We start from the raw sequence: 26,500 nt of genomic DNA on the forward strand, positions 1-26,500 counted from the left end.
CATGAAATGCTAGAAACTAAAGATTCAAAGACAAATGAGTAGAAAAATGCAAAGCTCCTACGACACCAACCTTTACTTATTTATTATTCTCTGCAATAGGGTATACACAAGCCTGATAGGAAACCTTTTTCTTTTGTCTTTCTCCTCCTGTCCATATGATTCATATTTTCACACGTCAAAAAACCTGTTTTTAGGTTGTAATAATTAATGCTGACATGTAATAACTCCAAGATTTGTATTTTTATTTATTCTTAGTTGGATTTTAGTGCTTTGCCTAGAATCATCATCATCACGTAATGATTCCAACATGCTTACTTCAAAATCTTTGAATTCTTTTTGGAGAATAAAGCATGACTGTGGCATAGGGGTATCTGATCATCTGTCTCTTATCCCCACGCACTGACATGCAGACTTGTCTGAGTTTCGGGCTTTTTGGTTTATGGACCCTTTGGACCTAAGTGCTTGGTTTATTCTGTCCGGTGGGTCTTTCGAATATATGATCATCAAAGCAAAATGAAATTAAATTACAAGTCCAGTAACCATGATCTACAATCGTACAGCAAATTAGAGGACCTGCAAAGTTGCAACCTGAATTGAGTTTGATGGATTGGAGAAGAAGTTTGATATGCTCAAAATCAGCCCAATTAGGCATCCATTTTATCTTAACTTTTTATTTTCTTTTAGATTTTGCATTAAACGCATATAAATCAACATTCATGTCTCTTTCTTTCCATTGCACTGCTCAATTCCAACAATGTCTTCCATCCATATATACTGAATTCTCTGTATTATTGATGAATAATTGAATAAGATTTGAATTTAAATTTTGAAAAAGTTTTTAAATTATTTAAAAAAAATTTAAATAAGTTTTTATTCTTTTATTGTGTTAAATCAAGTTCTTATATTTTTATTTTAAATTAAATAGATTTTTATGATTAATAGTTGATTCATTTGTAATTAATTAAAATATTACTTATAATTTTATATTCATGTGATACTGATATAACACTAAGATAATACTGATATTAATAATATAAATATCATATGGTCATATGATCATATCATCATGTCACTGTAGCATGCCACATCATTATTGTTATCTATTATAATATGCTAACATGCCACATTAGCGCCACAATAGAAAAAATTAATCTTAAATTTGACTCTTTTAAATTACTTTTGTAGTCACAATTTAAGAGAAGAAAACAACTCATATCAAATTGCTCCATCTAATTATCATTGATTGTATACAACCATTTTTTACTATATATGAAAACCAAATACAAAAACTAACCACCTCTTTCCATTTTTTTTTAAAATTGTTTTAACAAATTGCAAATAGAGCTCACAGAAATCGATTAAAACTACGATTTTATCTTTGAATAATAGATTTAAAATAGTATTTTAATATGATTTTATTTTATCTCAGTTGAATAAGGGGATGTGTTCAGAAAATTGAGTTCATCTTCTTTATTACCCATTCTTAACAAGGATGGTCTTCCAAGTCCTCTTTAAAATGTTTGTATAGACAGGTGCATAGAGTTTTGATTCTACGTTTTCGTTTTCGCTTTTTGCTTTGTAGTTAAAATATTTCATTTTTAACCCAAAAAATATGAAATTTAATGAATGAATTTGTAGTTAAAATACCAAGGCAAATAAATCCATATTACAATTATATATCTATCTATTATAAATGAGCTATTCAAAAAGACATTTTAATTTTAATTTTTGCTCAACATTTTAGATAAAAAAAGATTTTCCCCAAATTTACTTTAGTGCATTTTATTTGCCTTTCATGTTTTCTATTTTTGCTTTTTGGAATTACATGGACAAAGACGTCATCAAAATTAAAGACCCAAGCCTGCCACACAAAGTCGTAAGAGCCGCCCATGTGATGAGACCAAATGCACAAGTCCAAAAAGTTTCCAAAGAAAATTCATTTCATCTTCCTTTTGTTTTCTATTCAATTTCCTTTTTTTTTTTTTTTTGGTTTTTCACGTCACACCGTTTGGATATATAGGTCATGTTGAATTATGAAAGGTTGAGATAGCAAACAGCATGGCAGAAGTGAAGCTTTTCAAGACATGGTCAACCCAATTTGGTGCAAGGGTTGTTTGGGCTTTGAAGCTGAAGGGCATACAGTATGAAGCAATACATGAAGATCTATCCAACAAGAGTGCTTTGCTTCTTCAGTATAATCCTGTCTACAAGAAAGTTCCAGTGCTTGTTCACAATGGAAAACCCATCTCAGAGTCACTTGTAATTCTTGAATACATTGAGGAGACATGGAAGCAGAATCCGATATTGCCTGAAGATCCTTTGGGGAAAGCCAACGCACGCTTTTGGGCGAAATTCAACGATGAAAAGGTAATACTTTAAGTTTCTGAAAGGACTGGCATTTGTCACTGTTAAAACGTGTTCACACCGTTTCTTCTTAATGCAGCTTCTACCATCGATCTGGAGTGCTTTCACCAAAGAAGGAAAAGAGCGAGAGGAAGCTATGGGTGCAGTGCTGGAGAGCCTGAAATTTGTAGAAGAAGAGCTCAAGGGAAAGAAATTCTTCGGTGGAGAGACGATAGGGCTGGCTGATCTTGTTTTTGGTTGGCTTGCCAACTTAGCCCCTGTTTTTGAAGAGGTGGCTGGCTTGAAAATACTTGATGAGAGATATCCATTATTATTGGCCTGGCAGCCAGAGTTTTCAGAACATCCAATAATCAAGGATTACTGGCCACCTCATGACAAGCTGGTCATCAAGTACCAGGCACTTTATGAGAAATATCATCCAGCAAAATGAACTGTTCTCAGGCTTTCCATGAATAATTACCTTAGGCATCATATGGCTAGCAATAGTTTCAAACCATTCGTGTAGACAAGGCCCTTGAGTCTATTCAGTCGTATTACCATAAATGTGGGACTTCCCCTTTTGCTCTGTTAAGAAACAGAAGTTGTAATAGTGGAGACAGATTGCCTTACGAATTATATCCAACATGTTGCTGATTTTAACACTTCTTATCCATGAGATCTAGCTCCTAGACTGTAAAATTCAAAGAAACAACTTTATCAAATGGATTATAAGTGAATAATAAACAAAATAAATAAATGCAGGCTTCATGCTTAAATCTGCCAGTAATATGCATCATTGTTTCCCTTTCTTTATGCCTCCATATGCACAGTGAAATTTTTCTTGAGCCTGGCAGGTCCACGCCAAGCAATAAGCTGCATATTTTGACAAACAGATAAGTCTAGATACCAATTGAATATGTGCTTTGTCTAGGATAACTAAATGCCAGCTAGGAGTAGACAGATATAAAATAGTAATATTTGCCAGAAGCATCTAGTTTCTCCAAGACAGATTTTACATTCATTGTCTTTTGTGATAGAATGTGATGGAAACTATGAAAGATCATCCTTGCATAGTCAAGAAATCATGTCCAATAAAAAAAGTAATAAAACTGCAAGATGAATGGGGCACAAATATAAGCTTTGAATACTACCATACATACTTTTCAGCCATAAAAAATGTGAACAAGTAAAGAGATCCGTCACCAATGATCTCCACAACTACATATTCCATCCTTGAAGATATGAAAGCGATTGGCATCTCTTACTAATATTTCTCTTTGCATAATCATTGATATATACTTGGTCACAGTGTGACAATCCCCACAAACACGAAGGTTTTTCATGATATGCAATGGAGTCCCTGGCTTTGTGTTTAATAATCCAAATGCTATGGCAAGCCTTTCACTGTGCCCACAAAGCAGGTCTCTCTTCTCATCCTCTTCAATATCATGCAAAACATATCTCAGATCAGCAACATAACCTTCCTTAGCCATCAAACCAGAAATTATCCCTAGTAACTTAGTAACCTCATCAAACTGCTCAAAGAACTTGTCCCCAGTTCCAAACACATACAACCTTCTTTTAATTTCTATCCAGCTACATCCAGGATCTTTTTTGAGCCCTCTAGCTTTTATGGATTTTCGTATCATTCTAACTTGATCCCACTTCCCTAAAATGGCACATACATTGGATGCTAAAACATAATACCCAGTATCATTTGAATTTAACTCAAGGATCCGCTCAGAGACACGTTGTGCTACCTCTATGTTACCACATGATCGACAAGCACTAAGTAGAGATCCCCATATACTTGCATCTGGCTTCATTGGCATTGAATAGATGAACTCCTCTGCTTTAGAAATCAATCCAGAACGAGAAAGGAGATCAACTACACAAGCATAATGTTCGATCCGAGGCTCCAAGTTGTAAACTTTTTTCATCCGATCGAAGGAAGCCAAACCCTCTTCGACCAAACCTGAATGGCTACAAGCATAGATGATGGCAACAAAGGCAACATGGTCAGGAATAACACCAGTTGCTTCCATCTCTGCAAAAGCTCTCAATGCTTTCTTGCCTTCACCATACATCCCATATGCAGAGATCATAGTAGTCCATGTAACCACATCTCTCACTTTCATACGATCAAATACTTCGAGAGAAATTGTTAAACTACCACATTTAGAGTACATTTCAATTAGTGCATTCCCAACTGGAACATCTGTTTCAAAGCCTAATCTGAAAATACATCCATGGATCTCTTGACCTTGCCGTTTGGCAGCAAGAAAAAAGCACATAGGCAAGATGCCTAATATAGTGGCCACATCAGCCCTCAATCCCTCAGTCCTCATTTGATGAATCAATTTCAAACCTAAAGTGAAATCCCCAGATTGAACACATGCTGTGATAATTGTATTCCATGAAACTCTATCATGAGTTTTCATGTATTCAAATATTTTCATAGAGTCATTTATTTGCCCACATTTAGCATACATATCAATCATAGCATTATTGATAATGATATCAGAATCAAATCCCAGTTTAGTCACATCACAGTGAATTTTTTTTCCTAGGTCCTTGTCTGCTAACTGAGTAGAAGCAGAGAGGAGCATCACACAAGTGATAGAATCAACTTTCGAATCAATTTTCATAATCCTAAAAAGTTTCACTGCCTCATCATATTTTCCATATTGAAAATAACCGTTAATTATAGAGTTCCACGACACAGAATCCCTGCATATCATTCTGTCAAATACTTCACGTGAAGCCAGCAAGTCACCACATTTTGAATACATATCAATAAGAATGTTATCAGCAGTAGTATCACTCTCATACCTGCTTCTCTTCATGTACTCATGTACAAATTTTCCAAATTCCAAGTCACGTAAATGACCACAAGCACATAGAACAGAAGTAATTGTCAGTAAGTCAGGTTCAAACTTATTAACCATCTGCATAAACAACAGGATCGACTCTTTGAATAATTCCATCTGAGAATACCCGCATATCAATGTATTCCAACTAACAGTATCTCTAACTACCATCTCATCAAAAATCCTTCGCGCATCCACAAGCCTATTAAACTTGAAGTACATAGAAAGAAGTCCATTACTTACAACAACATCCCTGTGAAGTCCAATCTTCTCAACCAAACAATGAACTACCTCACCTTCTTTAACATCCACCAATCCACCACATGCAGGCAAAACAGTGGAAACAGTATAACAATCTGGCATAATTCCCGCCATTCTTGCCATATTATAAACTTCCAATGCTTCTTCCCAATACCCATTTGCACTATACCCCGAAATCAAACTATTCCAAGACACAACATCTCTTTCAGGCATTCCATTAAACACCTTTAAAGCTTCAGCCAAGCAACCAAATCGCGCATACATATCCACCAAGGCATTCCCAATATACAAATCTGAGCCTAAACCCATATCCAACACATTCTCATGAACAACTTTTCCCATCTCAATATCAACCAACGCCGCACACGAGTTTGCAACAGAAGGGAATGTATACTTATCAGGCAAAACATCCATTTTTCGCATTTGGGTGTAAAACCCAAGTGCTTTAGAGAACAACCCATTGTGGGTAAGAGCTCTAATAACTGAATTCCATTGATAAACATTGCTTGTCGATGAAACTCGGTGGAAAACTGAGAGTGAAGAAGTTGGGTCTTTGAACTGAGCATATTTGCTTATAAGTTTACCAGAAAAGAGGACAGAGTTTTCAAGTCCTAGAGTTATAATTATCGAGTGGATTTTGTGCAGTTGTTTAGAATTTGATACAGATGATAATGCTTTTGTGATTGAAGAGTAAAGAATTTGATGCCTAGCTTCATGTAAAGTGTTAAAAGTTTTCATGAAGTTCAAGCATGTTTTTGCAGTTGGGTTTGGGTTTCCCTCCAAAAGAGGTTTATAACAATTTCTATAGAGGGCAAATTACATGATCAGCCTTATACTAATATATAATGCTATTTTCCGAAACTTTCAGCATTTCTTTTTACAAATATATATGTAAAACTACCTATAGAAAGATTTGTATGTTCAAGTAGTATTTAATATCCCTACTGTTTAATCAAATGAAACCAAAACTCACATAATCATCCTCATAATCATTGGTAGTTATTTGCTACTACTTATTATTCCTATTGTTCACTGATCCAGGTTCTATTCTTCCTTCTTCCTTGTTCATTTCTGCTTGTTTCCTATCATGTCAAGGGAGTCATTAAGATAGGAACCGTCAACTACCCCATAGACATATTCTCATTACAAAATCCCTCCAATGGCAGCAATGTCGTCTTTCTCATTTAAATTTGCTTTGCCACCAACTGGAAAAGTAGGCTGGGCCAGAAGGAAATAGACCAGTCTTGCTCCAATTATTATCGAATAATGCATGCTGCTCTTCCTTAGGTTTCCAAAGACTGACAAACTCTTTTTCTTTCAACCTTTTGGACAATATATATACTAACAATTCCCCAACGACCTTAGAATTAAAGCTCATCTGAAGCTTTTACTTCTTTTTGCTTGTTGCTTGTCCATCAACTTTCTTCCTTTTCATTTATGAAGTGTGTGTAATCCTAGGCTGCAGACTGCCCTGAAGCTGTACCTCCTTCAATCAACTGGCTGCCAAGGCAAGCAGCTGTTTGAATACTCCAGTAAGTTGTTCCTGTCTATGTTAATTTTATTCCTTTGGAATATATAGGAAGAAGACCATTTAATCAGAAGTATATTTCCCTGTAAGGCCAACAGTTAATCTATTTTGTCTTCCAATTCATTTGAGCTCTATCAAATGCACATGTCAAGAATATATCTTCTTTGGTTTTTATTTATTACCTCGCATAAACATATATATAACAAGATTGAATCCTATTACTTACAGAATCATCTCATATACATACCCCTTAAGGAAGAATTAAGCAATTCAACCTGTTGCTCTTGTATTGTTAATGGATTTGTCTGGTGGGACAATATAAAACAGAGGATTTTCCTGAACTTAAGCTCGAAGAACTACGAGTGATAAGCTTATTGATCATAAATGGTGGTTGAGTGTCCGTTTTCAACGTTTGACATTGTTGAAAAAAGAGTGGATTGGGTTCTTAGAAAGCTTGCCTATCACTGGCCCGAAAAGATGTAGAAATTATACATGCGTTTTGTCAGTACATGATTAATTTACTAGCTTTCGAACGCCTTGTTGAGAACAAACTTGGCCCTTTTCATTCATTGAAACCTATAATTGGTCCAATAATGCTATTGTTATCGACATTAACTGTCTTTACTATTGTTGTCCCCATGCCTCTACATCCTTAGAAATTTCTTTATGGACTAATTTACTGGTAAAAGTGTGTTTTAGATGATTGTATGCTTGTATCAAGAGCTCGGAATCGAATCTCTCACTGTCAAGAGGGAGTTTTAGTTTTTTTTTAAGGAAAGGAAACAACTACTAGCACCGTGCTCCCTGTATCCTTATGATTGCTGGGTAGATAGAGAAACATATTTGTAAAAAAACAATTAAACTATAGTTTATTGAAAGCAAGAAGTATACTCAGTACTATAAGTGGTTAGCTAGTCTTCAACATCAAGTAACTTTTATTCCATAGTTGAGTAATGTGCATTGTTTCTTCTTCAAAGCCTTTTTGTCAGAGGCCTAAAGTAATAGCTTAATTTCTTGATTGATTCAACTTTTTGTTAGTACATCATGGAGACTCTAAGACAAATGTCTGACAGATTGTTGCTAATTACATACGCCATGCATGAAGTCACTTGAAAATGAAGTTCAATTATATTTGTTCTTACACCTAACAGTCCTGCATTAACTTTGCATTTGAATACTATTGTCTTTGCTTATATCATTTAGATCCAACAAGAAAAACCTCATCCACGGTCGTCCTTCGTGGATTTGCTATTGCATTTCCCTTTTCTTGTTCCCTACTACTCTTCTTCTTCTTCTTCCTCGTCTTTACTTTATTAGATTCCTTTTCTTCCACACTCTTTTCTTTTCTCTTGAAAATGAAACTAAGAAGTTAATTAGCTTGCAAAATGAAAATGTTTCACTTTGGTTAAATACGAACTAATTAAAAACATTTCGATCAAATCATTGAAAGAAAAAGAGAGTTATTCAGCACAAACCTATGGCAATGAAATTAATTAACTAGAAGCACAATAATGTCTGCTGCAAAGGTACAATTTATTCATATGGAATGATATCAAATATTAGGATAAAATATATTCGTAGTTTTAATTTTTAACCATAATTATATATGGGTCCATTAGGTTTCAAAATAATCACTTTATCCAAAACGTGTAAATAAACGTGAAATGTCTAAAATGTTTTTTTTTTCTTTTTTCACTTTTTTCTTTTCTCTCAGGCCAATCGACGATGATCCCTTACACCAGCCAACCACCCTACGGTCGAATCTAACCGTAAAATGTCGGATTCGATTGGATCTCCCTAAGGGAGCACCAGATCGTTGCTCCTTTGGAGAGCGTCCATTGGTGCCAGTTGCGGGATGACCTGTCGATGAACGATAATAGAGATTTTTTTTTTGAATAAGAGAGAAAAAATTTAAAAATGAAAAGTTATAATTTATATAGTGGTAATTTTTAAAACTAATGAAAGGTAAAATTATCTTAAAAATATTATCATGTTATCAAACTAAGAAATATTGACGATTGACTAATAGTAGGATTTATGTGTCTAAAAAAATATATTTTTTAAGTCGGAGTCTCCATTTTAAAGCTAGTGAATTTGCGTGTAATTATTTTCAAAAGTTGAGGATATGTATATTGTACCCCAAATATTAATATTACTACTTCAATTCATATGGAATTTCATAATGAAAATTAATATAAATCAGTCCGAAGAAGCAAAGTCAACTTCAAATGCAATATGAATACTTTTCTTTGCTTGCCGGCGGCGAGGGAAAAGAGTGACAATCTACCAGTCAACACTGACTAACCAGCTTTAAATTGTCTCGGTGCCATACCATACTCTATTTATTAGAAGGTGCACCAAGCGACCATACGAACCAGTAAAACTTCATTAAACATTTACATTGGTATGCAGTGTGATTGTGGCCCATTTCGTCAATTGCCATCAAAGCATTTTGCAACTCCTTCAAATTCCTTCTAGCTGCTGGTACTGAGCTTTGTATGTACAACAGTTCAAAGAATCGGGCCATCCATTCCTTTTACAAAACAAACCAGGTAAACAGTAACATCACGCATCAATGAACAATTCCTCAGTGAATTGCTCTATACTGAAATTAACAGAATTTCTCGTGATAGCTATATAGTTTTTACTCTTACTTTGTTCGTCAAAATTCCATTAATACGATAACGTTTCTTATTTTCATAGGTAATTTCTGAGTGCTTGAACTATGTTTGATCAAAGTGCACTTGCATACGGTAACCATTAATATTCAAAACTAGGTGAAAGTATCTAGGAGAATATCTTTAAAGATGCTATACTCAGGCCAGTCCAAATGTAGAAATTACCTTGTTTTCCACGTTATAACATTTGCAGAAAGGATATGGATGACAGTATGGAGGAGAGGTTTCTTGCACAAAAAGAAGAAGACACGACTGATCATGATGATCTGAAAAGAAGACTTTGGATTGAATCGAAGACTATATGGAGAATCGCATTCCCATCCATATTGTCAAGGGTAACTTCATTTGGAATGATTATTGTGACACAGTCATTTATTGGACACATTAGCGAGGTAGAGCTTGCCACATATGCACTCGTACAAAGCATTCTAATCAGGTTCATGTATGGGATTGTGGTAAGATACAATTTTTTTATTCATCTTTTAAGTTGTGTTTCTAATTTCAAACAAGGATGAGTTCACTTTCATTTGACAATAAATAATCTCATGTGGGTCTCCAAAAATGAGTTCTTGCAATAAAGTTTGTTCACAAATAAATTGCGCGTTTGACTACTGTTAATACATTCAGGGATTCTGTGATTAATGAAATTTAAAACTTGAACCAGCATTAAATAAACAGTCACCAATGCAAACATTAATTCATGTCTTTCTGACTTGATCGCTTTATGTTCATGATTGCTTCCCAATCCTTGAAAAATTGGTTAATACCTTGTCGATGCATGGAAGATTGGTATGTCGAGTGCAACCGAGACTCTGTGTGGGCAAGCATTTGGAGCGGGGCATCACCACATGATGGGAATTTACCTGCAACGATCATGGATTGTCGACGGTATCACAGCAACAATATTGGCACCTCTCTTCATATTCGCGACGCCAATCCTTAGACTTCTTGGCCAGGAGGAGGAACTAGCAGTTGCAGCCGGGCCAATCGCTCTATGGTTTATTCCGATGATCTACAGTTTTGTGATGTCTTTGACTATCTCGATGTTCTTACAAGCACAACTCAAGAATTTGATCGTGGGATGGGTATCGACTGCAGCATTCGTGTTTCATGTGTTATTGTCATGGATGTTTGTGAACAAATTTAACTGGGGAGTTAATGGGGCAATGGCTGCAATGATTATATCTGGTTGGACATCCGTTGTAGGGCAGGTGGTGTATGTCTTTGGAGGTTGGTGCCCTAATACATGGAAAGGATTCTCTAAAGCTGCTTTCTGTGATCTATTGCCTGTAGTCAAGCTCTCAATATCCTCCGGAGTCATGATTTGGTAATCTTGAATTCCCAGCTGCCTTTCTATTTTTTTTAGGCTCTGCATTAATTTTCACATTTCCAGTCCCATATGGATTTAGCTTTTTTGTTTTTTGTGAAAATTAACTGATTCATTGGTATGGCCTGGGTCAACAGTCCAGCCAGGCATGGGACGATTTTTAGCCTATGAGTTTTGATGTAACACCCACTTGCATAAAACCTTCCCTTCCAAACACAGAAAGACCAAAGCTCTGTTACACAAAAATTTCAGAGCGACAGACTGCAATACATTCCCAGAAATACCCCTGATACGCAGTCACCTAGTTACTCACATCATTAGTCCTTCCCAGATTTACACTCAATCCCTCTCATTTACAACAAAAAACACACAGCTATAAACATCAGTCAGCATGTTCAAAACAAAATCATTAAGACAAACCCATCCAGATGAAGGCAAAAACAAAAGTGAGTTAGACATGAATAGCTTTGGTGAAACCTTTTCTCGTAGCTCTATAAATCAAACCTGTTTCCTTGTTCCAGAAAATCAGGACTTTATTTAAGTTCCACGGGTACCACATCAACCTCAATATGAGCCTCAGTTAGAGACATTAATTTAATCCTCCTGTCTCTGAACCCTCTCCTTTGTCAGGCAATCTGCCACTTGGTTTCTTTCTCTAAAAATGTGGTTCACCTCCCATTTCGAAACTCTTTTTCAACCTTTCAATGTGGAGAATCCATTTTCTCAATCTCCATGGTGCTTCCATTGGATGAGCACCCTAGTTACGGCATTCTTGGAGTTGCTTTCTATGATCAACTCATGTACTGTAATCTATTTAGAAGCTGAAAAGATCAAGAAGGCCTCTCTAATTGCTCTAACCTCCACTAAGCTTTCATCCCCCATTCCAATAGTCTTGGAGAATGTAATTTTGAAGCTTTCATTTTCGTCTCTTAGAACTCCTCCAATCCCAGCCTCCCTCAGACTACCTTTTGCAGCTCCGTCTACATTAAATTTCATCTTCCCCTAGCCAGGCTTAACCCACTCCTCCATCTGCCTGCTGTTTGTTGTTTTAGTCATTCCAGGCACAAGTCTTGGGTTTCTGTAGATGTCCAGCACAACACTGTAAGCATGAGGTCATTTTGCTTTTGCCCATGTAGTAACTCTTAGCTTACTGATTTCATAGACTTGATCAACATCCAACACTTTTCCTTGAAAAATCATGTCGTTTCTGTGAAGCCATGGTGACCAAGCAATGGCATAGAACACTAGTTTCCAAATTTTGGTTTCTCCCCTTTTAACAAACACATTATTCCACATGGAGAAAAAACTAGAAATATTATTAGGACCAGTCCATTGGACCTCCCGGTCACCACTCCATTTCAACCATAGGTTTCATGATTCAGGACAGTGAATAAAAAGATGACTAACCGTTTCTTGTTGTTCATGACATAAAGCACACCTTCCCGTGTCGACGGATAAAAGCGCTGGTCGAACCAGCTCATGCTTGATAGTGACTCCTTCATGAAGTAGTTGCTAGTAGAAGATTTCTATTCTAAATGGTGCCAAATTTGCCTAAACCTCATTCCATCCTTCCCTGTTGTTGTCATGAGTGTGCATCACCTCTTTGCAAAAGGCTTTCCCTATGTAATTACTTGAGACCGACCCCTTTCACACGAGCTTGTCATCCATCTCCTTGCTTAAATGGTATTCCTCCATCGTGGCTCTAAATTGACTCCATTGTTCTTCTTCCCAACCAAGTGGCATTCTTGTAAGTTCAACATCCCATCTCCGTAAGTCATGCTTCCACTGCCCGAATTCATTGATGCAACCATTTTTATTCCGGGTTAAAGCATAAATCTTTGGAAACCAATCTTTGAGGGTATCCCCCTCCATCCGTCTATCCAAAATCTAATATTCTCACCATTTCCAACAGTCATCTGTAAGTTGTTCTTAACTTACAAAAAGTACTCATTAGTAGTAGATAGAGGTTTAATAATGTTGTTCCAAGTGGTGGAAAACTTCCTGTTTGTGTTGACATTTGGTAGGAGACGGGTGGGATCACTCCCTATTTTCTTCACTATCATTTTTCTCCACAAACTACTTTTATCATTTTCGTATCTCCAAATCCACTTGTTAAGCATCGCCCTCTTTTTAATCTCTATGTCAATAATCCCCAACCCTCCGTCTTCTTTATATCTACAAATTTTTCTCCACCCCACATAATGAACTTTTCGTTTCTCCTCTACTACACATCAAACAAACCTTCTTTCAATTTTTTTCCAACTTTTTTTTTACCCATTTGGGTAGCTGAAACAAGGACATGTTAAAAATCGACAAACTCCCAAGGACTGGGCTGAGAAGAGTAACCCTGCCTCCCACGGGTAAGATTTTTGTTTTCCATCTCTCAGATCGATTCTCGAATTTCTCAATGATTGGCTTCCACATTCTTTTTTTTCTTTTTTTTGAAAATTATGCTTCCACATTCTCATCGAGCTATGCCTTGTCCCCAATAGGAAACCCAAATAAACGGTGGGCAGTTCCCCTATTCTATAATTGATTGAGTTCGTCGCCATTCTTACCATTTGGCTTCCCACCCCAACTCCCATCAAGCTACTTTTATGAAAATTGATATTCAGTCTAGATACGAGTTTAAAGCACTTCAGCACCCTTTTAACATTTCGTAGATTCTCCAAATTTGGCTCGCAAAATATCATGGTATCATTCACAAATTGCAAGTGGGATATCGTGAGTCCGTTGCTACCGATTGGAACCCCTTGGCACATGCCAATAGTGTCAGCTTTACTTATAAGTTGATTAAATGCCTCCACCACAATGTTAAACAAAAAAGGCGATAAGGCATAGCCCTGTCTAAGCCCTCTTTCCATTGGTTAGAGATGGTCGTCTTTCACCTCCCTTCTCCTTCCTCCTTTCCTCTCCCCGGGCATCCGTCTGCTCTTTCATGTTCCTTTTCACCATTCCTTCCGCCATTGTTGGTATTTTCCTTCCCAATTCACAAATTTCCATTCAATAATTGAGGCTTTCATTGTAAATACCTTCCCATTCACAATAATCTGCGGACAAGCTGATATTTTTCTCTTGCTAGTGACTTCAGCTTTGATAAGGGCATAATCCAACCTACTTCTCATCTTTGTCGCCTAGTCCACTTGTAAGAATTTTCCCCTAGAATTTATCGGTGCCTCAAACATTTTTAAGTGCCATAGCTGAGCTGGTAGTTCCTCCACTTGCACCCATACTGAATTCTTTCTTCTATCCTCATTTAAAACATAGGATTGGATTTCTTCAAACCACTTCTCAAAAATCACCATTTGTTTTGCAAATTATGGATTTAGCTTATGGATTAGCTAAATTGATACCACCTTATGGATTAAATGTTTATGGATAAGCTACATTGCTAAAATAGCTTATGGATAAGCTAAATGGATTAGCTTATGGATTTAGAAAAATCATATTGTTCTTAATATCCACTTTGATACCACCTTATGGATTTAGCTTAGTTGCTGAATTGGTATATTAGTAGTTTTCAATTTTTTTTGGGAATAATTTAATTACATGTATTATTCTAATCCTTTTAAAGTTGACTTTGAATAGCTTGGAATTGTGGTACTATTCCATTCTCGTATTAGTGGCTGGATACATGAAAAATGCAACCATTGCCATAGATGCTTTCTCCATCTGGTAAGAGCATTTCACAATGCTTGGTAGTTTAATTTGTTCTTCGATTACAGTAAATTTGCTTTATAGCTAATTTATTGCTGCAGCCTCAATATCAATGGATGGGAATTTATGGTCTGCCTCGGCTTCCTAGTTGCAGCAAGGTATACATAATCTTGCCCTAGATATATACACATGGTAGAACAACCTCTTCTGCTTTTCTTCCTCTCCATAGAATCCCTTTAATGTAATATCTTTGTATTGTCAGCGTGCGCGTCTCGAATGAATTGGGGAAAGGAAATGCTAAGGCGGTGAAGTTCGCCATAAAAACCATCCTCGGCACTTCAACATGCATTGGTGTTGTCTTGTGGATACTATGCCTAGTTTTCCGAAATCAAATTTCATATTTGTTTTCCAGTAATGAAGAAGTTGCAGAAGCTGTGTCAAGCCTCTCAATTCTTTTCGCTTTCTCAATTTTACTCAATAGCGTTCAGCCAGTTCTCTCAGGCAATAGCTGTCTTATTGATCCTCTTTTTCCCTTATATTTTCTGATATTTACAAAGTTTGAATTCTGAGCCTTTAAACTCTTCCTCCAGGTATAGCCACAGGAGCTGGTTTACAAAGCATGGTGGCATATGTGAACTTGGGATCCTATTATGTAATAGGAATACCTATAGGAATTTTGCTTGGATACGTTGCTCATCTTCAAGTTAAGGTAAGAACCAAATAAAATAGTCTACTCTGTAGTGCGTGTATATTTTTCTGCAGAGTGTTGAGTTTCTAATTTTACGTAGGGACTATGGATTGGATTGCTGAGTGGAGTGGCAATGCAAACGTTTATTCTGGCTTGGATTGTATGGAAAACAGACTGGGATGAGCAGGTACATTGTCAGTGACAGAATTGTAATGCGAAATTGAACCATTAATTTCCCAAAATCAAAGCCATTTTATTTCCTGTGCGCAGGTAAGGAAGGCATCTGAACGTCTCAACCGGTGGCTCTTGAAACCGCCAGAGGAAGATAATGGGAGTCCACCTCATGCTTAAAAGCTAAATCAAATGAATGATTCTGTTTGTAATACTACTTGATATTTCTTTTGGCTGAGAAAAGAAAAACAGAAACGTAAAAAGTAAGGATATCTCTATAGACTATATATAGCACCTTATTATGATATATAGGAATCAAATCATAAGCAATCAGTTAGGATCCGTTTTGCATTAACCATGAGATTCACAACTGTAGCGGTGAGATTAAGAGTTGTGGTGGTTGTAGATAGATCATTAAAGATATTAGATTATAATATATTATATTATTTAATTTATTATATATTTGATATTTATAAAATTAATAAAATCATTCAAAATTAATAAAAATTATTTTTATATAGTAATATATAAGGATGGTAATGGGTACCTGGTTACAGGGTACCCAACCTAGTTATATAGAGTTAGAGTACTTTATAATCGGGGTTCAGGTGGTAACTTTACTATTCGTATCCATTTTGGGTACCACCCATTAGGTACCTGATCTCCGAACCTGATTATATTTTTTCTTTTAATTTCATGTATTTAAACACAAAGTTATATTGTTAATTAAATTAATTCATGAAACTATGATTATTAATTATCTTATAATATCTTTTCATATATATACTCTATATATTGTGTTAATTTATAAAAAAATATAATTACGATTATATATATACTTTTAGTGTATATATTTTAAATATAAATATATTTACTTTCTATTTTGTATTAATGTTACAAAAATTATAACTTATAAAATTATTAATTATAATATATATGCTTTTGTTTAGATAAACTTATAAAATATATACCGAAAGAGAAATTGTAAGATTAAACTAGTTTTAGAACTTATTTATTTTTTTAATTTTATGTAATTAAGGGTTGTGAGATTAGAAGTTGTAGAATTTTTTTTTTAATTTCATGTGAGATTAAAATAGTTTTAGAACTTATATATTACTAATATATTCACTATTTAAAATTAACAACATACGTCCATAATTTCATTGAAGAAATGCATGAGATACACCTGGATAATTTTTCTACACAGATTAACACAAATTAAGGGTGGCCAACCCGCACAATTTCACCCAGAAAGTTTTGCCATTGTAGTTTTACAATTATACAATTAAATTTCACTTAGAAAGCAATGCATATGAGTCACAATAGACCCAAATATATTATATAATATATATATATATATATATAAAAAAAAAAAAAAAAAAAAAAAAAAAAAAAAAAAAATATATATTTTTTGCTTAGCCAAATAAATAAGGTAAACGTGAAAGCAGCTTTCACGGCGTTGTACAACAGAGCATGAGTACAGACCAACACAAATACAAGGAAGGCTGGTGCTAAATAAACCACACATATCGGCTAAGCTTTTTAAAGTTGAAACGTATAAAATTAAAAGAAGCTAGCAATGAAGGCTATCACCATGCTGAAAACATATTAAATTTCCTTCCCTCAGAGAACCACTCCTTCTAGAGCAGCTCAAAGTGTGACAATTCCGATCATCCAAGAGTGATTGTAAAAGATTCCCTTACCATTGTCTCTCTTGGCCATGCTGAAGATACTACTTGCATCGTTGGGCAGCTTGTGAACAACAATTATCTACAATCTTTAACACTACACCAGAACAACTTAGTGACACAAACGTTTCTTAGCAGTCCACATTGAATGCCAGTGGAGCCAAGCAATAAAAAGAAAACCATAAGTCACAATTAAACAGCAAAATCAAAATTAACAGCCATGGTTGTAGCTCTGTATCTATAGTCAACAGTAGTCAAACGCACACATTCAGGACCATAGTAACTGTGAGCATCAATTGAAACCACAAGTGTTTATGTATAAAATACCGCCAAAATACAAGTTCGGAAGGTCTCTCAAATATTCATTCTGCGTTCCAAATGGGCTGCATGATGTTCCACCAATTTCACATCCTTCTAGTTCTTTGTCTCACTATTTTTTGAATCTTGTTCACAACTTGCTCTTCTGGGCAATTTCTAGAGAGTCCGAGATGTAGTCCAATTTCCCCCACACTTTCTGCCTCCTTAAGAATTTCATTTTGGTGCATTATGTCCCCATCAGAGACTATGGTTGCGGCTGCATAGTAATCAAAATTTGGGGAGGTAACTCTTCGAAGAAGCTCTTTGATCTCTTTCTTCCTTGACTTTTTAAATCCCCTTTCTGCTTTGGCCACCATTGTTTCTTCCAATAGAGCTGCTAAGCAAAGCTCGGATTGGGTGTGCTCCAATTCGTCATTTTCGACCGTCCCCTGAGGCTCCAGCTTGCTCAACTCCACCACCACTTAAAGAATGGGTCTCTGGGCACGGGCTCTCTGATGCAATTTGTGGATCTGTGTTGAGGTAAAATCAGAGCATGAGGGGTCCTTAATGGAGGCCTGCATTGTTTGGATTATCTTTCGAGCTTGGGCAATGGAGAGCATCTTGGGCTTCCTTGGGTTCCAAGTGTTCCGAGCTGTCATGATGCTAGCTGGGCTTTAAGTTACATGGGGCTTAGATAGGCCGGCTTTCAAGCTGGTTTGATTAGCAACCAAATGTTAAGGGCCCGCATCCGAATGGAATGGGTATTGGGCAGATGGAATCCAAAATTCGTCAAGACTTAAAAACGGACCTGTTTGGCTCATTGATGGTCCTCTATCCTTGATCCACTTGTTGGGCCTGTGAAGTGCTTGGGCTCTCATTTGGTAAGCTGGTCTCATCCTGTGCATAATTTTTTTGTCAAAATACTTCAATATTCTCTGTACTCATACACTTTCTTTAATTTAATCTTTTCATTGAAAATCGTAACAGTTTAGTTTTTTATTTTGAAAATTACTTCAACTTAGTTCCTCTAATATTTTTCTTTTAAAATTACCCTTTACAACGCTAATGTTCGCATTAACATGATGTTGACATGGCACCTCTTATTGACATGGCATGTAAGGTGGGCTAGAAATGCTAACATGGCAATGTTATATCACTTTAACATGCTGATGTGGCAATGCCGCATAGTGCTGATATGTTAACAAGGAGGGCACCACGTGGCATGTCAAGGAGGGCACCACGTGTCATACTTTCTTTCAGCACCCATCCATATCATGCCACATGAGGTGTCTAAAGGGTGACACATGGCATAACAGGAAAGCAACATGTGACACGTCAAGAAGGCATCACGTGTCACACTCCCTTTCAACACCCATCCATGTCATGCCTCATGGCATGTCTAAAGGTTTAGGAAGGCACCTTATGTCTTTTCGTTGTTTTCTCTAAAAATATTATATGTTTGTTAAGTTTTAAACTCAAGACCTTGTACAAGTACAACAAGCTCCTTGCCACCAACACCAAACCCTTGCATTTGATTATATATTGTTTTTATTTTTTTTCTTTTTTATCCTTTCTCTCTTTCTTTTCACTTTTTCCCTTAAGGATCGACTACCAGTCATCGAATTTCGTCATCAGCCTCTGGTCATCAGATGTTGGATGCTAGTCACTAGTTATAGTCACCGAACACAAGTTGTCAATCATTGCTCTTTAAGGTACGAGTAGAGAGAAAAAAAAATAAAGAAAAAGAAGGAAAGAAAAAAAATAAGAAAGAATATGAGGGAAGAAAAGAAAAACACAAACAAAAGCTATATATAGTCAATAGTAAAAGCTTAGAGCTGGTGGCAAGGAGCTTGTTATACTTGCATGAGATCTTGGGTTTGAAACTCAACAAGCCTACAATAGTTTTGGAGAAAACAAGGATGAGACACAAGGCGTCCACTTGACATGTCACTCTTTTGTCATGCCATGTGTCATCTTCTAGACATGCCACTTGGCTTGTCATGGATGGGTGCTGAAAGAGAGTGTGACATATGGTGCCTACCTCACATGCTACATCAACAAATGGCGCCATGTCAATGCCACATCAGTGCTAACGTCAGCTTTATGAAAGGTAATTTCAAAAGAAAAATATTAGAAAGACTAAATTGAAACAATTTCTAAAATTAAGAGATTAAATTGTTACGATTTTGAGTAAAGAGATTAAATTGAAGAAACTGCACGAGTAATTAGTGATTTTAGCATTAATGACCTTTGATTTGAATTTATGGCTTTTTCATTTTTTCTTTTCCTAATTTTGCACAAAATCAATGGCCCCTAATATTCCCATTTAATGATCTAACATTGACCTATGAAGAGAACACTGTTATCCACTCTATAATAACTATGAACTTATCAATCTTGCTTCTTTTTAATCTCCCTAAACCAAGTGAATCTTTTCTTTAAAGGTAGGCCAATATAGTCTCTTTCTTGTACAAATCTATTGAAATCCTCTACTCCAATCCCCAAATGCAAGCAATTCATCCTTTCAATGAAATCCCTAACTGTATTGAAATCACTTGCTATACACCATCATTTCACGATCTTCCTTTTCAAGCTAAGTATATCATTCCATATGGTCACTCTTTCTCTCTCTCCTTGAGGGGCATACTCATTTACTATTGCACATTCAAAATTCTTCACCTTTTCTATCTCTCCTCATTCCTTCAATTTCTCCCTTCTATCTCCTCTATTGTTTGTTACTTTTTACCCCTCATTCCTTCTTCTTTAGTATGAGTCTCGTCTTCCAAACTTTGCAATATTTAGCCCTAACCTATGATTAAGTAGAACTGGTGGAGCTAAGGGAGTGGCGGATGGTGGTAGCTGTCATTCCTTAATTTTTAATTTTTATATTATTAAATGTATAAAATTTTATATATATATATATATATATATATAATAATAATAATTATTTTTATAATTACTTTTTAACCACCTCTCATATAAAATTTTATATTCGCCAATATTAATGAGCAACCATGCCTCATTCAACTTACTTGCAACTTGACAAAGCCAAACCTTTTCCTTGTTTTGCTTTTTCTTTATACAATAAACGCATCTTGCACCTCTCCATATTGTTCGAAGATTTTTGTAGCCAACTCCGGCCCACCTTATCTGGATGATATTAATGAAGACTAAGACCAGACGATTCGTCGTTCTTTCTCAAAAATTAACCTTCGATTTTTGTTGGACTTCCCCATAATAATTGATATTTATGTTGGGCTTCTTATAATGGCATTCATATTTATATTTCTTTGATTTAGTTTTCCCATCAAAACCCTAAAACCAAGAAGACCATTGTTTTATTTTTAAAAATAATTGATATTTATATTCGAGTATTTTACTAAATGATAGATATATGTATCTTTTTATATTAAAAAGTAAGTTCTAATTTCTTCTTCTCAAATAAAAAAAATGCATTTTATCAATAGGAGAATAAAAACTAAGCCACCTAGTGGTCTTAATTAAGTGCCTCTCTCATCTCATGTGCTTGCGTGTATATTATGTATATATACACTTGAAATTTTTAAACTTATTTAACACAATTTTTTTATTTAGAGAAAAAAAAGATTTAAAATTTATTTTTTAAATACAAATCATGCATTAATCATTAAACCAAATATTCAAATACAAACGTATACTTATTTGAACATCTGGACTCATGATATCGATGATGGCTTGAGTCAAGTCCCATTGTTTATTAACCACGACCTGAACTTTGTTGTAGGCTAATTCCCGAGCAAATGGCATCTATCTTCTAACCAAAATACTATATACACGTTGGAATTCTCTTTCTTTATGGACTCCGACCGCAATTTCTCCCTTCACTCCAACCAGCCCCGGCCAAGAGTTTTTACTTGTAACATTCAACTTGTAGCACTCCATGAAAAATGTTGAAAGAAAAATATGGTGGCATCTATAATTTTGTATATATAAGTCTCAATTAACCTATAGAAATATTCATGTAAGTTAGTTTCATTAGTCATTAACTATATATACCGACAATATTTTTAGTCTAAAATCATCTCTTTGTGCACAAACAGTGAATTATCCACTCTTTCCTCCATTTTTTTCCCCATCTTTTCCTTTTGAATGTCTTAAAATAATGATTGTACCTACATATTTTCCACGTTTACACTAAACTCCAGGAAATTTCAATTTCAAGTTGGGCAATCCATGCGACTACTTTGTACGATTGCATTCATGCATGCATGTGTCGCCATCTAATTTGAAGGTGCTAATGGATTTTTTAAAGGTCTTAATTTTTACGTGTTTTTGCAGGCTTGGATTTTCAAAAGTTAACATCAAAGTTACCGTTTTGCATCTGATAAATTTCCTTTTTCTTTTGCCTTTCAAAAAGTAGCTGGAAAATTTATTTACTAATTTATGAGCCAAACACTAAACTTGAATTTCTACCGACTAAAATATGAATTTTAACTCTAATATAATGAAATTATGAGAAAAAAATCCCATCGTTTTTAATTTTTGTTCCTTCCAAACAAGTTTACTAGAATATTCTAAGAACTAAAATTTTGAATATTAATTCAACTTAAAAGTCCCATATTTAAATTTAAGAGATAAGACTGACTTAACCATACAAATTAAACAAGATTTGGATGGTGGGTCTAATTTTTCATATGCCGCAATAAGAGATATTACTGGGCACAGTCTTAGTCATGCTATTCCAGTTTAACAAAGGCATCTGTAGATTTGTTTAACACCGGTGGCTTTTGCTACCAGTACCAGGTAGCCTTAAATGATATTATCAAGCAAAATATGAATCAGCCTTTTTTTTTTAAAAAAAAAAACACTTTCACAGTGAGCAGAAAAGTGTTTATTCATAGCATTGATTCTTGATGGACCAACAGTAGCATATTAGCAGAATGATGGACATTGTAGAGATCTAGCCAGTCCGAGGCACTTGAGTCACCATCCCTTCTTCATTGACAAAAACCCGAACCCGAGTAATGTCGAACATTCTATCAGTTGGAGTTCCTTCTAACAACACCACTGCTTTCACATTTGGATTCTCTTTCTCGATCTTCGCTGCTGCAACGTCTCCTTTCTCCCCAACCAGCTCCGGCCACGACTGTTTACCTGTAAATTAATAAGAACAAATCACAGGTAGAGCTTATTATTTTACATTTTATGGATGTCAGAAATGCAACGCCGGACAACTAATAGAGCTTTAGGCTTTCCCCATTCAACCAGTGAAGAAAGCATAGAGCAAAGGAAAATATCACACCATTAATTTACTAATTATAGCCTTACCTGGGGGCTTAAACGGTCCAGATGAAAACCCATCAGCATAGCCTGCACCCACAAATGCAAGCGCAGAGCCAATCGCTGCAGAACCAACAATGAGCGCATCGACAATGGACCTCCGAGAAACGCCTCCTTGGACTGCTTGATGATCTTTATTCAGCGGCTGATTCTGAGCCCTGCACACAAGCCTGCAGGGCTTGATGTTGGGGCGGTGGCGCTGTGGGGATGAAGATCTTGGAATTAATGGTGCGTGGATGAAAGCTTGGTGATGCAAGAAACATGCCGTAGACGCCATTTTCCCTCTTCGCTTTGCTTTGCTCTGAGCTCTTTTCCTTGTATGTCAGTCTATTAAACTAATGTAATGAAAAATGAAATTGGTCCCCTATTTATTTACTACTACGAGAAGTAGATAAGATTGCGAAAGGCTCTGATTGGTGTGCCCCTCACCCGTGTCAAACTTTAGAGTGGAATCAAATTTTAGCATATTTTTTTCTAGAGAATAATTGCTCCTGTTTCTTTTTCTTTCTTTGGGCACATTTTACAGGTGACCTTGAATTAATAATATCTATTCAAATTGGACATGATCCGGGTTTGGTTGCTTGTTGGATTCTTTTTTGGTCATGTTCACTTTCACATGGCAAACGGGTGAGTGAGTACAAGTTTAATGTTGATGGCTCCATTAGAGGGAAACTGGGTCCAGCATATGACAATCAAATATTCCCTTCGTCTATTGGCATTATCTTCACTTGCAGGCTCCAAAAAACTTGTGATAGATTCAAATTCTACGGTTGCAATTTCGTAGGTGGTGAAGAGAGATCAGAGACCATGGGACAATCAAATATTTTCACATGATTCTAGGCCAATAATTTGAAAGAAACTTAATTACACAAAAATATTGCAACATTTAAGATGTTAACAAAAAATATTGATGAAGTGGAATGAGGAGAACTTGAATTGGTTTTACTTGTAATTTTATATAGAAGTTAAGAGGAACAGCAAATTGGTTTACTTGGATTTACAAGAAGAAATTTATTTAGCTTAGCTTTGATTTATGTTAAAGATGTACCCGTGAATTGCTATGAAAAAACTTATCACCACGCTGTAATAAAAAGGTGCGTGGTTATCAACAGTGGACCTTAAGAGGACTTGCTTGTATTCGAACCGAAATTATTCTGATATTGAGTCCAAAGCGTTGAGTAATTTTTATGCTCAATCCTTCAAGCATGGAAAGAAATGGAAAGGTAAAGCTAAGTTTCAACCATGTTTTTATTATAAAAAATGAAATCACACAGAAAAGTTCTCTGGCATAAACGTCTTGGGCATGTCCATTATGGCTCTCTAAAAGTGATGTCTTCATCTAACATGGTAGAAGGACTACCAGCTGTATCATCAATTGATAACTGTCGTGACGTGCGGGTCCGGGAACCCGTCCGCCAGACGCGGGGCGAAAATTAAAATCGTGTGGTGTGGGAGTCGCCACCAATCTTTTTTATCTAGGTGTGATTGGTCACCTATTAACTCGATTCTTAATCGACGAAGCCCTAAATTAATTTTAGGTCCGTCGAAAGAACGAGAACTGGTCCACGTTTTTTAGAGATGGGTTCGGGAGTGCGATTAGGCACGGAGAAGGGTTTGCACCTCCGTGACGCCCGTTCTACGAACGGTACCATTTAATCTTAAGTTATCTTAATATAGCCTTTTCTTAGTTTAATCCCTATTTTATTAATTAAATTTTTATTGAATTGTCAGACTGAGTTTTTCACTTGGTCTTACGTATGCATATGATGCAAGCGTAGAATGATGTCGTGACTTGTTTATTTTAAATGATGGAGTCGGTAATCTTTTATTGGAAAATTATTCGAAGACTATCCCAACGCTTTGGTGAAGTCTCGAAATTCTCCTCACCTAGAGATATCCCCGGAAGAACTCGTCTCTACGAGCTCCTCGGGGAAATCCCATCATCGGGATTCCCGCGCCATTTGCAAAATATGAGTGGCATGCAATGACAGTGTAAAATGATGGTATCTATATGCACGCGTTTATTGATTGTTTAAAAAATTTTGGTTATTTATTTATTATTTATTATTTATTATTATTTATTTATTATTTTTATATATACTTTATTTTTTGGTTATTTAAATCCATGTTTGTTGTTGGTCAATTTTTACTTGTTTACAAAGCTTATCTAAATAATTAATTAATTAACTTTTAAATGATTAATTTAACTTTGTTTAGTAATATTTATTTGAATTAACAAAATCTTTTTACATATATTATTTTCTAATAATGACTATTTGACTTAATGGGTTTTGAAATTTAGAGTTCAGATTTATCCCGACGCTTCGGTGAAAATCCGTCTCGAATTTCGTACCCGGAAAACATCCGCCCGAAAGAGGCAACTCTTTGCCCCCTTTTTGGCGGTAATACTCAAATATTTTCTTCCAATTATATTATTTATTATTATTATTTATTTATTTTTCATTTTATTATTATCTTTTAATTTTTATATTTTATATATATTTTTTATTATTTTTTTATCTTAATATAATATAATATATATATATATTTGCATCATAAATTACTATTATTATTATTTATTTTATTTTTTGATTTTTAATATTAAATATAAGTGCCCATATTATATAAATATTTATTCCCTAAAAAATAAATGCATTTAAATTAAAAATGGGCTAGACCCAAGCAAAACAAAACAACAAGGGTTATACCTTGTTGGGCTGCGATTGGCCCAACTCGACGGCCCGTGGGAGCCCAAATCCAGCACCCGGCCTGTTTCTGGAAGCCCGCAAGGAGAAGTCCAAAACGCACCGTTTTGATGCCTGCGAAGCCGCTCAAAACGACGCCGTTTTGCCTGGTCCTTCCAGCTTCTGCTTGCCTCTCTGAAACGACGCCGTTTTGCCCACGAACCCTAGGTATTTAATCCCCTTTTCTCTCTTTCTCTCTTCAGTTTCACTCCTCACTTTCTCTCTCTAGCAGCGGCGCCCTCTCCCCTCTCTCTAAAAATCTCTTCTCTCTTCCGGCGCCGGCGTCCTCCCCTCTCTTCTCGGATTTCTCTCTCTTAGCCGGCGAATCGCTTCGCCTTCCGTTGGCCGAATCCTTCCCTTCCCGTCGGCCCCTCTCTCTCCTCTCAGATCTCACCCTTTTCTCTTTGTTTTTCTTTGTGTTCTTTTCTCTCTCTTTTCTGTGGCTAATCGCTGTTGTTTGTTTCTTTTTTGTGCAGGGTTTTAAAGAGCCGGGTTGTCCAATTTTTTGGACAACCCGGCGAGGGGGTTCTGGCACCCCTGGAGTTGGTGGCCAGAACCCCCCATCCCGCGTAGTGGGTGGGGGATGGGAAGGCGAAGGGATGGCTGGCGTACGCCCAGCCATCCCGATTTTTTTTTTATTTTTTTTTATTTTTTATATATTTTTATTTAAATTGTTATTTTATTTATTTATTTAATTTAATTTAATTTAATTTAAATTTTTTATTTTATTTGAGTGTCTACAATAACGTATGCAATGTGTGTCAGTTTGGAAAACAGATCAGAAATTCCATTCCTAAAAATAGTAACTGAAGAGCAAAAGAAAACCTTCAATTAGTTCATTAAGATGTGGGAGGGCCGACGAGTATTCCTTCTTTTACTGGCAAATTATATTACTTGATTTTTATTGATGACCTTACCAAAATTGGTGG

The 26,500-nt window shown here is 35.8% G+C and overlaps 4 protein-coding genes across 5 annotated transcripts; 2 read left to right on the plus strand and 2 right to left on the minus strand.

Annotated features, from left to right (window-relative positions):
- On the plus strand, positions 2,000–3,010 carry LOC18599702 (probable glutathione S-transferase). The gene is made up of 2 exons (XM_018122288.1): positions 2,000–2,367; positions 2,444–3,010. Exons 1-2 carry the CDS (start codon positions 2,059–2,061, stop codon positions 2,792–2,794), a joined length of 660 nt encoding a protein of 219 aa, XP_017977777.1. The 5' UTR covers positions 2,000–2,058; the 3' UTR covers positions 2,795–3,010.
- On the minus strand, positions 3,385–6,264 carry LOC18599703 (pentatricopeptide repeat-containing protein At3g03580). The gene has a single exon (XM_007029774.2). The coding sequence runs from the start codon at positions 6,210–6,212 to the stop codon at positions 3,543–3,545; it is 2,670 nt and encodes an 889-aa protein (XP_007029836.2). The 5' UTR covers positions 6,213–6,264; the 3' UTR covers positions 3,385–3,542.
- On the plus strand, positions 6,526–15,851 carry LOC18599704 (protein DETOXIFICATION 24). 2 transcript variants are annotated; one of them, XM_018120772.1, is made up of 9 exons: positions 6,526–7,006; positions 9,874–10,135; positions 10,466–11,007; positions 14,596–14,682; positions 14,766–14,822; positions 14,927–15,165; positions 15,255–15,373; positions 15,453–15,539; positions 15,623–15,851. In XM_018120772.1, the coding sequence occupies exons 2-9, from the start codon at positions 9,881–9,883 to the stop codon at positions 15,701–15,703; spliced, it is 1,467 nt and encodes a 488-aa protein (XP_017976261.1). In that variant the 5' UTR covers positions 6,526–7,006; positions 9,874–9,880; the 3' UTR covers positions 15,704–15,851. The 2 variants fall into 2 exon arrangements, with proteins under 2 accessions (XP_017976261.1, XP_017976260.1); XM_018120771.1 differs by lacking the exon at positions 6,526–7,006 and adding an exon at positions 9,364–9,554.
- Positions 22,364–23,212, minus strand: LOC18599706 (oxygen-evolving enhancer protein 2, chloroplastic). The gene is made up of 2 exons (XM_007029777.2): positions 22,816–23,212; positions 22,364–22,641 (listed from the first exon to the last, which is right to left on the minus strand). Exons 1-2 carry the CDS (start codon positions 23,102–23,104, stop codon positions 22,448–22,450), a joined length of 483 nt encoding a protein of 160 aa, XP_007029839.2. The 5' UTR covers positions 23,105–23,212; the 3' UTR covers positions 22,364–22,447.

This window comes from Theobroma cacao, chromosome 5 (assembly GCF_000208745.1).
Source record: "Theobroma cacao cultivar B97-61/B2 chromosome 5, Criollo_cocoa_genome_V2, whole genome shotgun sequence".
Lineage (NCBI taxonomy): Eukaryota > Viridiplantae > Streptophyta > Magnoliopsida > Malvales > Malvaceae > Theobroma > Theobroma cacao.